A 14,326-nucleotide genomic window follows, 5' to 3' on the forward strand; every position below is an offset into this window, starting at 1 on the left:
GGTGGGCCTGGGGCGGGCCCTGCCCAGCCTGAGGGAGGCCTTTGGGAAGGGACAGCTGTGACTCTTTGGCTGGGCTGGCGGATCCCTGGTGTGAACTGACCAGCACCCAAGACCACCCCTCAGTCTTCAAATGTGCCTGGGGCGGGGCTGTGGAGCAGGCTCAGCCAGCCCTGCTGGGTCCACATGTCCTGGATGACAGGGACCTGCTGGCCCCTGGTCTTGGGCGAATTTGTCCTCGACTGTGAGTGATATGGCATCTATGGTGGCCCCAGATGACACGGTGCCCCTTGGTTCTTGGCACAACTCAGGGAAATTTCCGGTGAATCTTCAGTTGGAGGAGTGTGTGTGCCGTGGGGGCTCAGGCCGGGAAAGTTCCTTCTGAGGATGTGGACAGTGTCCTTCTAACAGCGGCCAGGTGAGAGCATGCAGCCGCTGGGGAGGCGGCCTGGCCAGAGACGCCTGGTGGAGGGATGCAAGGAGCCGCTCCTGGACACGTGCGAACGGTGCCACCTGGAGATGCGGCTCAGGCTGGGGCCGGCCACGCGAGGATCGGAACCCTGGACAACGTCAGACACAGGAGTTTAGCCGGCACCCCCCCTGCATTTCTGATATTCCACGCGACGTGTGCCGCAGTTCTTTCCTAGACACCCTTGATCATGCTAATTTCCACTTCCTCTTTCATTAAAAGCTTTTCCTGTGGGGCGGAGTCCAGTCTCTCTCCCCACTGCAACGCCCGGGGCAGGGGTTCCACCGCTGTGGCCCTCTGTGAATAAAGTCTGCTTTACATCTTTTTGAAAAAATCATGAATATATGTTGAATTGAGATACTCAATGGTTTTCTCTTTTAACGTGTTAATGTCAAGAATTTCTAATGTTGAACCTTTTTTGGGGCTCCTAGGATCTAAACTCCAACTTGGCAAGGGAGGTGTGTGTGCGTGTCTCACACATGGCTGGATTTCAATGTTTAATGTTTTATTTAGGGTTTTCTGATTTATCTCCTGAGATTGGGTTCTACTTTCCCTCTCTCGTATGCCCTCTTGGTGTCAACATCGCGGTTGTGTCACTGCATTTTAGGAACTGGGCATACCATGTTATCTGTTGGGGTAATTTTAAACATTTGGCTCCTTTCCAGGGATCATGGGTCACCGGATCTCCGGCTGGTGTCCTGCCACGCGGTGTGTTCGTCGCTTCCCGACTCAGGGGGGCTCTGTGGAGCTTCCACGTGTGGGGTTATTTCTATTCCTCCCTCGCATGACTCATGAAATTCTTTACTCTGAGGATTCATGCTCCCACCAGCTCTGGAAATGATGTTCTGCTGGATGTCGCGTCCCCTGCCCGGTGATCAGTGCTCCAGCGGCCACGTGAGCTAACAGCTTGCGGGGTCTCTTAGGTAAGAGGCAAGACGTTGTCTCAGACGTGGTCGTCGCCCATTCCCGCTGCTGCAGGAAAACACCCATGACTGGGTCTTCGCAAACCACAGAAATTCATTCCTCCCAGTTCTGGAGGCCGGGAAGTCCATAGTCAAGGTGCCAGCAGCCTTGACGTCCTATGAAAGCCTGTTCCTTGAAGGCGGTGCCCGTCTGTGTCCTCACGTGGCAGAGGGACAGAAGGGCTCCCTCTAAGTTCTTTTTTTTGAGACGGAGTCTCTGCCTCTGTCGCTTCTAGGCTGGAGTGCAGTGGCTCGGGATCTCAGCTCACTGCGTGCGCCCTTGCCTCCCTGGTTCACGCATTCTCCTGCTCCCAGCTTCCCGAGTAGCTGGGACTACAGGCGCCCCACCTCGGGCCTCTTGGCTAATTTTTTTGTATTTTTAGTAGAGATTTGGTTTCACCGTGGTTAGCTAGGGATGGTCTTGATCTCTCCTGACTCCTAGGATCCGGGCCTGGCCTCGGCCTCCCCAAAGTGGCTGGATTACAGGCTTGAGCCACCAAGGCCCGCTGGGGTTTTTGTATTTTTTTAGTAGAGATGGGGTTTCACCGTGTTAGCCAGGATGGTCTCGATCTCCTGACCTTGTGATCCGCCCGCCTCGGCCTCCCAAAATGCTGGGATTACAGGCTTGAGCCACCGCGCCCAGCCCTCAAGCCCTTTTATGAGGCACTAATCGTCTCCACGAGGGCAGAGTCCCCATGGCTGAATCTCCCAGAGACCTCACCTCTTCCTGCCGTCACCTCCATTCGGTTTGGACGGATTTGGTTTGGACGTGTGTCCCCCACAGGTCTCGTGTGTCCCCCGCAAGTCTCGTGTTGAACTGGACCCCCCGGTGTTGGAGGTGGGCCTGGTGGGAGGTGTTGGGGTCGTGGGGCGGCTCCCTCATGAAGGGGTGGGCCATCTCCTTGGTGACGAGCGAGTTCATGGAAGATCTGGTTATTTGAAAGTGTGTGGCACCTCCACCCTCTTGCTTCCCCTCCCACCGTGGGAGACACGGTTCCTTCACACTCCACCGTGATTGGAGGCTTCCTGAGGCTTCCCCAGAAGCAGATGCCATCACGTTCCCTGTACGGCCTGCAGAACCCTGACCAATCAAACCTCTTTTCTTCTTATTTTTATTTATTTCTTTTAAGATGAGTATCACTCTGTCCACCAGGCTGCAGTGCGGTGGTGTGATCTCAGCTCACTGCAACCTTCACCTCGGTGGGTTCAAGCGATTCTCCTGCCTCAGCCTCCTGAGTAGCTGGTGCCCTCTACCATGCCTGGCTAGTTTTTGTATTTTTAGTACAGATGGGGCTTCACCATGTTGGTCAGGCTGGTCTCAAACTCCTGATCTCAGGTGATCCGCCCACCTCAGCCTCCCAAAGTGCTGGGATTACAGGTGTGAGCCACTGCGTCTGGCCCAAACCTCTTTTTTTTTTTTTGAGACGGACTCTAGCTCTGTCGCCCAGGCTGGAGTGCAGTGTGCGATCTTGGCTCACTGCAAGCTCTGCCTCCCGCATTTGCGCCATTCTCCTGCCTCAGCCTCCCGAGTAGCTGGGACTACAGGCTCCCGCCACCACGCCCGGCTAATTTTTGGTATTTTTTTAGTAGAGACGGGGTTTCACCGTGTTAGCCAGGATGATCTCGATCTCCTGACCTCGTGATCCGCCCGCCTTGGCCTCCCAAAGTGCTGGGATTACAGGTGTGAACCACCGCGCCTGTCCACCTCTTTTCTTTATATGACCCAGTATCAGGCATTTCTTTACAGTGACACAAAGACTGACGAACACTAGGGTTGAGTTCCAGCACACCAATTTCAGGGGCACTGGCCTTCAGAGCAGAGCAGAGGCTGATTGGGAATGACTGGGATTTTGAGAATGGGAGTGCGGACATTTGAGGGTATCTGCACACATCTGAGCGAGCGCCCCAAACCGCCAAGCCCCTCTGCATATCCGTCCACACGGAGGCAGCTTTCCCCTCCCTCGAAGGCAGGCTCTGCTGCCTGGGGGCCCCATAACACCTCCCTGAGGGGCTGCCAGATCTCCTCATGACCCCCTTGCCATCCCCTGTGGCCCGGATGCTCCCAGGGGCAGGAACAAAGTCTGACCTGAGAGGAGAAGGATCCCAGAGGGGAAGAAAGCAGCCAATCTCCACAGCAGGACCTGGGAGAAGGTGCGTGGGAATGAATTCCAATCCTGCCAGGCCACAGAGGGAAGAGCCTGTCCGAGGCCGGCCTGGGCGTCTGATGTGGACGTGCCACCAGCCTACCCCGCCCACCACAGGCAGCTCCCGTCACACACTCAGCGGGTTGAGGAAACCTGGACCCAAGAGAGACCTGCACTGTGGAAAGCTAGATGCCAGAAAGTCATGCAGAAGAAGGACTCCCAATGTTTGGAGAGACAGCCTGTTGGAAGGTTTGTTGTTGCTGTTGTTGAGATGGGGTCTCGCTCTGTCGCCCAGGCCGGAGTGCAGTGGCGCAGTCTCAGCTCACTGCAGCCTTGACCTCCTGAGCTTAATCAATCCTCCCACCTCAGCCTCTTGAGTAGCTGGGATTACAGGTGCACGCCACCACGCCCAGCTAAGTTTGGCATCTTTTGTAGAGATGGGGTTTCACCATGTTCCCAGGCTGATCTCAAACTCCTGGGCTCAAGTGATCTGCCCACCTTGGCCTCCCAAAGTGTTGGGATTACAGGCGTGAGCCGCTGCATCCAGCTATTGGCAAGTGTGATGGCGAGTGTTGACGGTGAGTGTGACCACATATAGAAGACATGCTCTTCGTTGCGGCTCAGTGAGGAGAGTCCTGTGCCCTTTGAAAGCACCGAGGTGCACTCTGCAATGTGCGGGGGCCCAGGCAGGGATGCTGCCTTTGAGGGGCTCCCTGTTGCCCTGGGGTGCTGCTGGGCCTGGGAGGGAGTCGTGCTGGCTCCTGGGTGGGCAGCAGGGCAGTGTGTCTCAGCGTGGATGGGTGGAAGCGGTTTTGGGCAGTGGTTAATTGATTTTGGGGTCCCTAGGGCTGAAGTAGATGGGGACCCCACTCAGGTCCCAGTTTATCTGAAGATTCAGTGTGGTCAGCCGCGGAGGTAATGATGAAGGTTGGAGGCTGGAGAGGTGGGACCCGGCTGGTTTTGAAGATGGAGGAGGAACGCAGGCAGCTTTGGAGCTGGAAAAGGCGAGGACATGGATTCTCCCCGGAGGCTTCTGTGGGGAACCAGCCCTGCCTACACCTTGACTTTAGCCCAGTGGGACCCGTGTCGGGCCAATGACCTCTAGAACTGCAAGCTCATAAATCTGCGTCCTGCTGAGCTGTTACGTTTGTGGATTTGTCACTGCAGTGATGCGACGTGCGTGCAGTCAGAGAAGCCTCAGAGCAGGCCGGGCCGCAGCACCAGGGCCCCGCTGTGGGTCCCACGTGGCCGAGCGGGGGGCACACAAAGCCTCCTCTTCGTGCTGAGCTGGGCGTGGGAAAGTGTCACGTGACGAGGCTGCGCAGAACACACGTGTGATAACTCACGGCCTGCCTCCCACCAAAGCAGCCTCCACCAGGCAGGGCTCTGCTGCCTCATTCATGGGAGAGGCCCAAAGGCTTTGGACGGTGTCTGGCACGCAGTGGGCGCCCTCTTACCATGTGGGGAGGACGGACGAATGAGAGAGTGTATCTAAGCCACCAGCACAGATTCAGGCACCTCGCAGTAGCCCCCCAGGCACAGGGATGGGACACGCACAGGCCCACCACAGGCGCTAAGGACCGGGAGGTGGTGTGAGCAGGCAGGGTCGTCTCTAGGGCTTCCTTTGGCGGTTCCTGGGACCTGCTGGCCAGAAAGTGCCCATGAGGCTAGTCCAACAGACGCTTCTGCCAGCCAGTGGCCCCCTCGCGTGCGGAGCTGCTGGACCTGGTCGAGCTGCGTGTGAGACACATGCGTGTGGCATCCCGTCTCCAAGATGACTCCAGGGACCCCTGGCTGTTCACGCCTGAAGCCCCTCCACAGGGTCTTGGGCTGGTCTGAACACCTCGAGCCCAATCCCCCGCCCAGACCACGACCCTCAGGAACCGAGACCCTCACGCACCGAGACCCTCAGGAACCGAGACCCTCACGCACCGAGACCCTCAGGCACCGAGACCCTCAGGCACCCCGACTCCCCAGGGCACCGAGACCCCCACGCATCGAGACCCTTGGTGGCACCGGTGACTCCTCACGACTGACCCCAGGAACCGAGAGGACCTCAGGAACCGACCCCACGCACTGGTGACCTCAGGGAACCGACCTCACGCCTTGCCCCGCCCCTAGGTGGCTAAGGGCTAGGGTGGCTTGTTCTGTGGCTGTGGATGACACGCATGGTGTGGCAGCAGGGACGTGTGCTGGGGACATTCAGGAGCTGTTCCCAGAACGCGGTTTGGTCCCGGGCAGCTGCCAGGGCCTCGCAGCTCCGCCACCTGTCCCAGAGCCACAACGGAGGACTCCCGGGGCCGACACTGGAAGCTGGGGCCGCGAGCTCCCAAGCTGCCCCTCAGACACACCCGCGGGCCCAGAGCTTATTGCAGGACATGAACGCAGGATGCTGGCTGGGATGCCACTTCCCGGCTAGGATGAGGGCGGGCTGCAGCACGAGACAAATCCTGATGGCCAGGATCAGACTCCACAGGATACAGCACTCTAGCCTACACGGGCGAAAGCAAACACGGAGGGGGAACGCTCTCCTAACAGTGGAAAGCCAACTAATAGGAAGGGATGGTGGAACTGGAAAGTCACCCCTTAGAAGCCATCACAGCAGGAATTACTTCTGGCAAGAAACACGGAGGATGCCGTGCTCGTGTGAAAAGGGACATGGAGCAGGATTTCCCAGCCTCAAAGCTTCTCCCCACAAGCTACACATCAGCTCTCCCAGGAACGCTATTTCGCGCTTGAAGAAGCGGCTGGCCCCACGGGGCGGTCTGGCAGCCACATGCGGTCCCACGAGGACACCCAGGGGACTGGTCATCACCCCCAGAGGTACTCAAGCACAGTCATTAGTAAGGAAGTGGGACAGCTCCTTATTCATGATCCCTAGAACTGCAAGCATCCACCTGTCAAGCAGAAGTACTGAGGCTCCCCCTGACTGGGGCGGAAGCAGGGGTCACCCTGGACACAACGCCCACATGGGCTCTGGGGACGGCTCCGGGCACAGCTCCGGGCACAGGGCCGCAGGGCACAGGGGGTCTTGCTGCCATTTTGCAGCTCTTCTGTAAGTTTGGAATTGTTTCAAAATAAAACTTTATTTATTTATTTATTTATTTATTTTCTGAGACAGAGTCTCACTCTGTGGCCCAGGCTGGAGTGAGTGGCTTATCTCGGCTCTTTACTGTAAAGCCTGGGCCCCGGGTTCATGCCATTCTCCTGCCTCTGCCTCTCCCTAGAGAGGTAGCTGGGACTACCTATGCTCAGCCACTCATGCCCGGTTAATTTTTTGTATTGTAGAGACGGGTTTCACTGTGTTAGCCAGGACGGTTTCGATCTCCTGACCTTTGGTGGATCTGCCCGCTTCTTTGGCTCTCCTGCAAAGTGCTGGATGATGCAGAGTGAGCCACTCATACTGTCCTCTTAAGACAGAGTCTTGCCTACTCTGTTGCCCAGGCTAGAGTGTGTGGATGGCGCACCTTGGTTTCCACTGCAAATTCTGCCTCTTGGGCTCCAGCTGAGCCTCCTCCTGGCCTCTATATCCTCCCCGAGTAGCTGTGGGACATGGTGCCTCACCACTAGCCCAGTTAATTTTTGTATTTTTTAGTAGAGACAGGGTTTTGCCATGTTGCCCAGGCTGGTCTTGAACTCCTGACCTCAGGTGATCCACCTGCCTTGGCCTCCCAAAGTGTTGGGATTATAGGCATGAACCACTAACTGTGCCCAGACCAAAAACTTTTTTCTTTCTTTTTTTTAAAGAAGTGGACAATCACAGCAACCTAGTAAAGTGAGGCCTTCTGGGGTTCATTAGCCCTGTGAAGCCCCCCGCCCTGGCACAGGTGCTGCTGAGCAGCGAGAGGGGCACGACAGAGCCATTGTCAAAGGAGAGCCACCACGGACAGTGCTCTCCTCCACGCTCAGCTGCAGCTGGGTTCAGTGTCCTCCCCTGCACCCCTCCTGCTGTCCTCACAGGTGGGGCCACGGCGCAGGGCACTGGACACCAGCTTGGGTCGTGACTATATCACAGGGAGCACGGGTCAGAGACTGGGTCAGAAACTGTATCACAGCAAGTGTGGGTCAGAGACTGGGTCGTGACTACATCACAGCAAGTGTGGGTCAGAGACTGGGTTGTGACTACATCACAGCGAGCACGGGTCAGAGACTGGGTCAGAAACTACATCACAGCGGCCGGGCGCGGTGGCTCAAGCCAGTAATCCCAGCACTTTGGGAGGCCGAGACGGGTGGATCACGAGGCAGGAGATCGAGACCATCCTGGCTAACCCAGTGAAACCCCGTCTCTACTAAAAAATACAAAAAACTAGCCAGGCGCGGTGGCGAGCGCCTGTAGTCCCAGCTACTCCGGAGGCTGAGGCAGGAGAATGGCGTAAACCCAGGAGGCGGAGCTTGCAGTGAGCTGAGATCCGGCCACTGCACTCCAGCCTGGGCGACAGAACGAGACTCCGCCTCAAAAAAATAAAAATAAAAAATAAATAAATAAATAAAAGAAACTACATCACAGCAAGTGTGGGTCAGAGACTGGGTCGTGACTACATCACAGCGAGCACGGGTCAGAGACTGGGTCAAAGCCCAGTGGTGTCTTCACTGGGGTGGGGCCGAGATGTTAGGTCGCACAAGGGCCGGTGGCATGAGCACTCCTGTGGGCGGGGTGGCCTGAGGCCCGCGCTCAGCCCTCTCTGTGCCCCCTGCCCTGCCCAGGCTGGAAAGCTTAGGTCATCCTGGGCACGTGCAGGGTCAGTGCTGTGGACGCCATGGACCTGGCTGCAGCTCCCGGGGCTGGGGGCCACGTGGTTCGGGAGTCCTACTTGAGGCCAGCTCAGTGTCCCTTCAGTCGCTCTGAGCAATTCGTGCACCTTCCCAAACCCCTTCTTGCCAAACTCGCCAGAGGCAGCTCGACGCATCCAGCCCAGCTCCACAGGAAAGCATTCAGGACGAGGCAGCGTCTCTCTCCTGGGTTCTGAAAACCCAGCTCGCTGTTCTGTGGAAGCGCAAAGCATGAGAAACGAGGAAAGAGGAAAAATCACCTGATATTGGAGTTCCTAGGAACATAAACAAACCCAGAGAAACGGAAAAAGGCGACGTGAAGACTGATCCTTCCAACCACTGCACTGCATTCGCCGAGTCCCCTTTCCACTTCCCGGCAGTTTCCCCGTCAGGTGCAACCCCCCAGATCTTGCTCTCCGCCCCCAGGTGGGAAGGCCCCGCTGCCAGTCCACACTGACTCACTCGCTCTCCCTCAGCACGGCCTCAGTCCTCGACTGCAGGTCTCTCTCATTCTCCAGCTCCACAAACAGGCGTCTGGACACGGCCTGGAGACGGCCCACAGTGGCCCTGCAGTGGCGAAGGCACAGGCCGGGCGTGTGTCAGGCCTCAGTCACCCAGGGGCCACCCAGGTTCACCTGGCACCCCCTGGCCTCCTCTCCCTCAGGAGGGAAATCTTGGTGCTGGGCTACCTAGCTGGTGGAGTGTGGGGCTGGTGGCAGGCTCTCCACATGCCCACTTTCTGCTGGGCAGGCAGTGCTCACATGGCACAGCCCCAGGAGGAGTGAGGGCTTGGGGAGCCTGCCCTGGACCCTCAGTCGCCCCTGCATGAAGCCCCTGGGGGCAGCAGACGTCCAGGCCTCTGGCCTGGGAAGGACCCAGCACATGTGACAAGCCCCAGGCCCTGGCGTTGGGGCGCCCTGAGTCCCCTCCCTCCCTCCTGCTCCCCTCCTGGGCATCATCCACACAGTGCACATCCAGCGCCAGCCCAGCCGCACTCCTGGAGACCACTTCCCCGGCAGTGGGCAGTTGCCCACGAGAGCGGCACAGCGTGATGCTGGCCGGAGGTCCCGGCCATGTGGATGCAAGGGGTGGGCTTTGAGCAGCTGGCCAGGTACAGCAGTCACCCCTAGATCCTGGGTGCCACGGTCCAGGAATGAGGCAGGTCAAAACCCCGCAGAGACCTGGGCAGCCCCGTCTGCTCCTTGACCCTCAGGCCCCCCCAGCCCACAGTGACCAGAAGCCCCTCACCCTCCAGGGCCGGGAGGACCTGCTGGTTCCCTTGCCCCTGGCTGCTGGCCCTCTGCTCCCCACGGCTGCACCAGCACCTCCAGGACGGGCACCTGCTGGGGCCTTCCCAGGGCTGGGCTGACCTCAGCAGGCCCTGCAGGCACCCGGTCCCCGGAGGGTGAGGCGAGGCTGGAGCGGCAGCCGTGGAGCCAGCTCTGGGAGTGCCTGTCGGTGAGTGTTGGCGTTTCCAGCGTCCACGGGCCCTCCCACCTGGCACTGTGGGACCCATGTGGGCCTCTCACCTCTCACCCCGCCCTCAGCTGCCCCGCCCTGCTGCCCCAGGCAAGAGTGGCCCGAGGGGCCTTCCCCCAACTGCTGATCCACGCAGTCCTGCCTCCCAGAGATCCAGCCCTGGCGCCCTCCAGGCCCCAGCTTTGCCAACCTCACATGCTTCTGTGTGTGTGTTGTGGCCTCACACTGGGGCTTCTCACTGGCCTGAACGCAGCAGGTGCTTCACGCCCCACTGTGGGTGAACGAATGAGCCTCTGCTCTGACCTCATGCCCAATTCCCTGCCCTCTGTCGAGGGCCACCTACATGTTGCCCGCCTCTCCCTCTGAGGCGATCTCGGCTGCCACAGCCTCCTGCTGCTTGCCGATCAGGTCCCGCCTCTGCCGACAGGCGCGCAGCTCCCCTCTGGAACAGGGAAGCAAGGGTCAGATGATGGTTCCCTGAAACTCCAGCCTCCAAAGTGGCAGTGGGGCCAGGTGAGGCAGAGCCAGACTCCCAGAGCCCCCTCCCCCAGGTCAGGGGTCTCTCTAACACCTTCCAGCCACACAAGCAGGGTCCTGTCATCCATTTTTGGAAAACTCTGCCCAGGGGCAACTGTGTGGCTCCCACCCGAAGGTGACATGCTCTTGGGGCCGAGGACAGTGCAGGAGCGGGAGGGAACCTGAGTCTGCATAAACAAGCATGCTCCTGCCTGTGAAGGGCACATGGTGGGAGGTCTGGGGCCCACGGGAGGGGATGAGCTGGAGCTCCTCCACCATCTTCCAGAGCGTGGGCCAGGCAGGCCCAGATCACCAGCGGGGCATGGACTGGGTCGGAATCCGGTTCACATGGTAGTTCCTGGGGGCGACTCTGGCCTCAGGTACATACAGTGGAGCAAAGCCCAGAGCATGAGCTCTGGAGGTCACTTTTTTTTCCCCCCCGGAGACAGAGCCTTGCTTGTCACCCAGGCTGAGTGCAGTGGCGGGATCTCGGCTTACTGCAACCTCTGCCTCCCAGGTTCAAGTGATACTCTTGTCTCAGCGTCCCAAGTAGCTGGGATTACAGGCATGCGCCACCACGCCCGGCTAATTTTTGTATTTTTAGTAGAGATGGGGTTTCACCATGTTGGCCAGGCTGGTCTCAAACTCCTGACCTCAGGTGATCCACCCGCCTCGGCCTCCCGAAGTGCTGGGATTCCAGGCTGAGCCACCGCGCCGGCCATGAAGGTCACTTGGAAGACATACAGGCGCTGCAGGAGCCGAGGAGGGAAACTGTAGTTTCCCTGGGCGAAGTACCCAGGTTAGGTGCCCAAGTTATGCAGAAGAACATTTATCTTTTAGTTTTTTTATTTTTAGAGACAGGGTCTTGCTGTGTCGCCCAGGCTTGCTGCAGCCTTGACCTCCTGGGCTCAAGCGATCCTCTGGCCTCAGCCTCCCAAGTAACTGGGACCACAGGCGTGCGCCACCACTCTCAGCTGAATGCTTTTATTTTTTAGGAGACACTGAAATATTTAGGAGTGAAGTATCACGTCTGTAATTTGCTTTAAAATACTTTAGCAAAAAAACCCGTAGATATAAAATACACACACACACAAACAAAGAGAAAGAAGCTACGGTGAAAGGTTGACAGTTGGCAGCTCTGGTTGGCGTCGGGGGCGGCGGGACCGCTTGTTACCGCCTTTTCTGTGGGAAGGGGGCTGGGAGCGCTGGGCACCAGCTCCTGAGTGGGGCTTGCAGAACTGCTCCTCCATGGAGACCCTGTGGGACCCTCCCTTGCAGGCCCTCAGGGTGATGACAGGCACAGGACCACCCCTGCTGCACCCGCATCACGGCCCGGGGCGCGGCAAGAGGCGGAGGTGCAGTGGCCTCAGCCCCAGCTCACCTCATCTTCTCAATGAAAAGCTCCTGCTCCTCACGCATCTTATCCAGGGCGCTCAGGTTCTGTCGCAGGTGAAATGCCTGCATTCTGTCCTCAGCTGTTTTCTTCTTCAGTTTATCAGTATCAGTATCTAGTTCTTTCACTGAGCTTAGGATGAAAAGGACACCAGCTACCACCACCCTGGCCGCAGGCTCAGGACTCATTCCTCGGTGTGGCCTGCTGGGGTAGGTACCTGACAGTTCTGCTTCAGGAGGGAGCTGCGGGAGCTACAGCCTGTGGGAGGGAGGAGGCAGCCGCCCTGCTCCCTTCACCCCCCACCCTCTGAGTTACCTGCTGTGTCCTGGGTCCATGTCATCCTCAGCTTCCTGTAGAAGACATCCGATGTCAAACTCCGGATCCTCTAATTCATCTCTTTCTAGAAATCAAGGCAAGAGGTTAAAAAAAAAAAAAAAAGTAGATCAAACATTTGTGTCTGAAGTTTTAGGATAAATCTTGTTCTTTTTTTGGGACAGAGTGTAAGGAACCAGCCAAGCAGGCACAGGCGGAGGTAAACAGCCTGGGTGACGCAGTGGGATTGCGGCACTGGCGCCCCGAGAGAGAGAGTCAGGGACATCCATTTTGCAGACCGATGTAGGGGAGCCCGGGCTCAGCACCGCTTGGCTCGTGCCCAGAGAAAGAGTTAAGTTGCTGACCCTGAAGTCAAGGGAGAGCCAGCAGTGCAGCTGTGTGTGTGGGAGCCACCGGACTAAGCAGCCAGGACAGGGCGGACAGCGTGAGAGAAAGCCACTGGTGAGAGCTGCTGCTGAATAAAATCCTTTTTCACCTGCCTACGGCCCCCCGAGGGTTCCCTCCACTCATCCATCCACTCCCTTTGGACCTCAACATGACATTCGGCGTAGTTGTGAACCTGACACGGAGTCTCTGTCGCCCAGGCTGGAGTGCGGTGGTGCGATCTTGGCTCTCCCAAGCCTTCGCCTCCCAGGTTCACGGGATCCTCCCACCTCAGCCTCCCGAGTAGCTGAGGCTACAGGAGTGTCCCACCATACCTGGCTAACTTTTATATTTTAGTAGAGAGAGGCTTTCCCCGTCATGGCCAGTCTGGTCTTGAACTCCTGACCTCAAGTGATCCACCTGCCTTGGCCTCCCCAAGTGCTGGGATGACAGGTGTGGGCCACCACACCTGGCCAGTTTTAGGATAAATCTTGACAAGCTCTAACTTGATGGTACTCAAAGCAAAATCCAGGGAACCCTGAGAGTCCCTGAGTGTCTTTCAGGGCCTGCGAGGTGAAAACTGTCTTCATGATCACACTCGCACGACATTTGTCTCCTCACTGTCTTCGCGTGAGAGGACAGTGGCGTTTTCCAGAGGCTGCGTGTGACAGGTGACATCACAACAGACAGCTCTGAGACGCCAGCTGTCTTCTGTTAAACCGGACTCTTACGTTACCACCATAGGTTTGTTATTGCTATTTTAAGTGGCTAAGTATTAAAATGGTTTCGGCTTTAATTTTTGATACAGTAAGTATTGAAAGATATAGGCAACATAAACAAATGCTCTCTGGCTCTTCAATAATTTTTAAGAACGTAAAGCGATTCGCAGACAAAAGAGGCTGAAGGTCACTATCTCGGAAGATTACAGTGGACTTCCAGCAAAACATGGCAAATGGAACACAGCTTTTCTTCCCTTCATTAAATCTCAGTCAAAATGACGGAAAAGGCAGAAAGCCACAGTTGCAAGTGGGGCAGGAGAAGGAGACGGTGGTGAAGGGCAGGGGGGAGAAGGCCACCCAGCGCCAGGGGACGGGCAGCTGACTCAGCACACTACAGAACCCAAAACGAGGTGGGGAGTGGGGTGGGAGTGGGAAGGAAATGCATTTGCAGATTGCGATGGCCTGCCTGTGCCCAGAACTAGAACCAAATCAACGCACGTCTCAGAAAAATTTCAGATCATCAGAGATTTTTTAAAAAAAGCTTCCAGGAAAAGAAAACAAAAATAGGTCACATTCAAAGGACTGGGATAAAAATGGCATCAGATTTCTCAATACTGATGTTGGAAACTAGAAAACTACGGTCTGCTGCCTTCAACATCTCAGCCACAATTTATCTTTCTTTCAAATAAAGACAATAATATAAGCTCCCTCTTTGAGAGAAAAATGTGAGTGTAAAAGATACCCTCTCCCACAAATAAACGGAATTAAAGGGTGACTACGAAGCATATCGTTTGTCTTTCTTGTTGGTGAAACTTGTGCTGCTGTGACAGAAGCTTTATTACCATCTTCCAAAAGGGGGGCATCGTCCAAAAGCCCGTCCTCAGAGAGCAGGCTGCCGTCGTCCTCCATGCTGGGAAATAGAAATCAGCTACAAAAGATGACCACAAAATATAGATCAGTAAAATCGTAGATTAAAAAAACGATGAATTAACACTTTCTCTTAAAGAAGACATTAAGAAAATAAACCACAGATTAGGAAAAAATGTTGGCAGCACACACATTTCTGACACAGGTCTTACATCTGGAACACACGAAGAGCTCCTATCAACCACATAAAGTCCAAACTCCAGTTTAAAAAGTCAAAAGAGGCCAGGCATGGTGGCTCATGCCTGTAATCCCAG

General features: G+C 56.6%; 1 protein-coding gene across 4 annotated transcripts in view; it reads right to left on the reverse strand.

Moving 5' to 3' along the window:
* CFAP74 (cilia and flagella associated protein 74) overlaps positions 1-14,326 on the reverse strand; it is a 77,847-nt gene that overhangs the window by 50,614 nt on the left and 12,907 nt on the right. For 2 of the 4 annotated variants that reach the window (XM_009212431.4, XM_009212386.4), the window contains exons 2-6: positions 13,988-14,073; positions 12,046-12,130; positions 11,719-11,931; positions 10,165-10,263; positions 8,805-8,909 (exon numbers count right to left, since the gene is read on the reverse strand). In XM_009212431.4, coding sequence (XP_009210695.3) covers positions 8,805-8,909; positions 10,165-10,263; positions 11,719-11,931; positions 12,046-12,130; positions 13,988-14,054 — 569 coding nt within the window. In that variant the 5' untranslated portion in view covers positions 14,055-14,073. The remainder of the gene's footprint in view (positions 1-8,804; positions 8,910-10,164; positions 10,264-11,718; positions 11,932-12,045; positions 12,131-13,987; positions 14,074-14,326) is intronic. The other 2 variants (XM_003890986.5, XM_009212504.4) reach the window with 2 other exon arrangements.

This window comes from Papio anubis, chromosome 1 (assembly GCF_008728515.1).
Source record: "Papio anubis isolate 15944 chromosome 1, Panubis1.0, whole genome shotgun sequence".
NCBI lineage: Eukaryota > Metazoa > Chordata > Mammalia > Primates > Cercopithecidae > Papio > Papio anubis.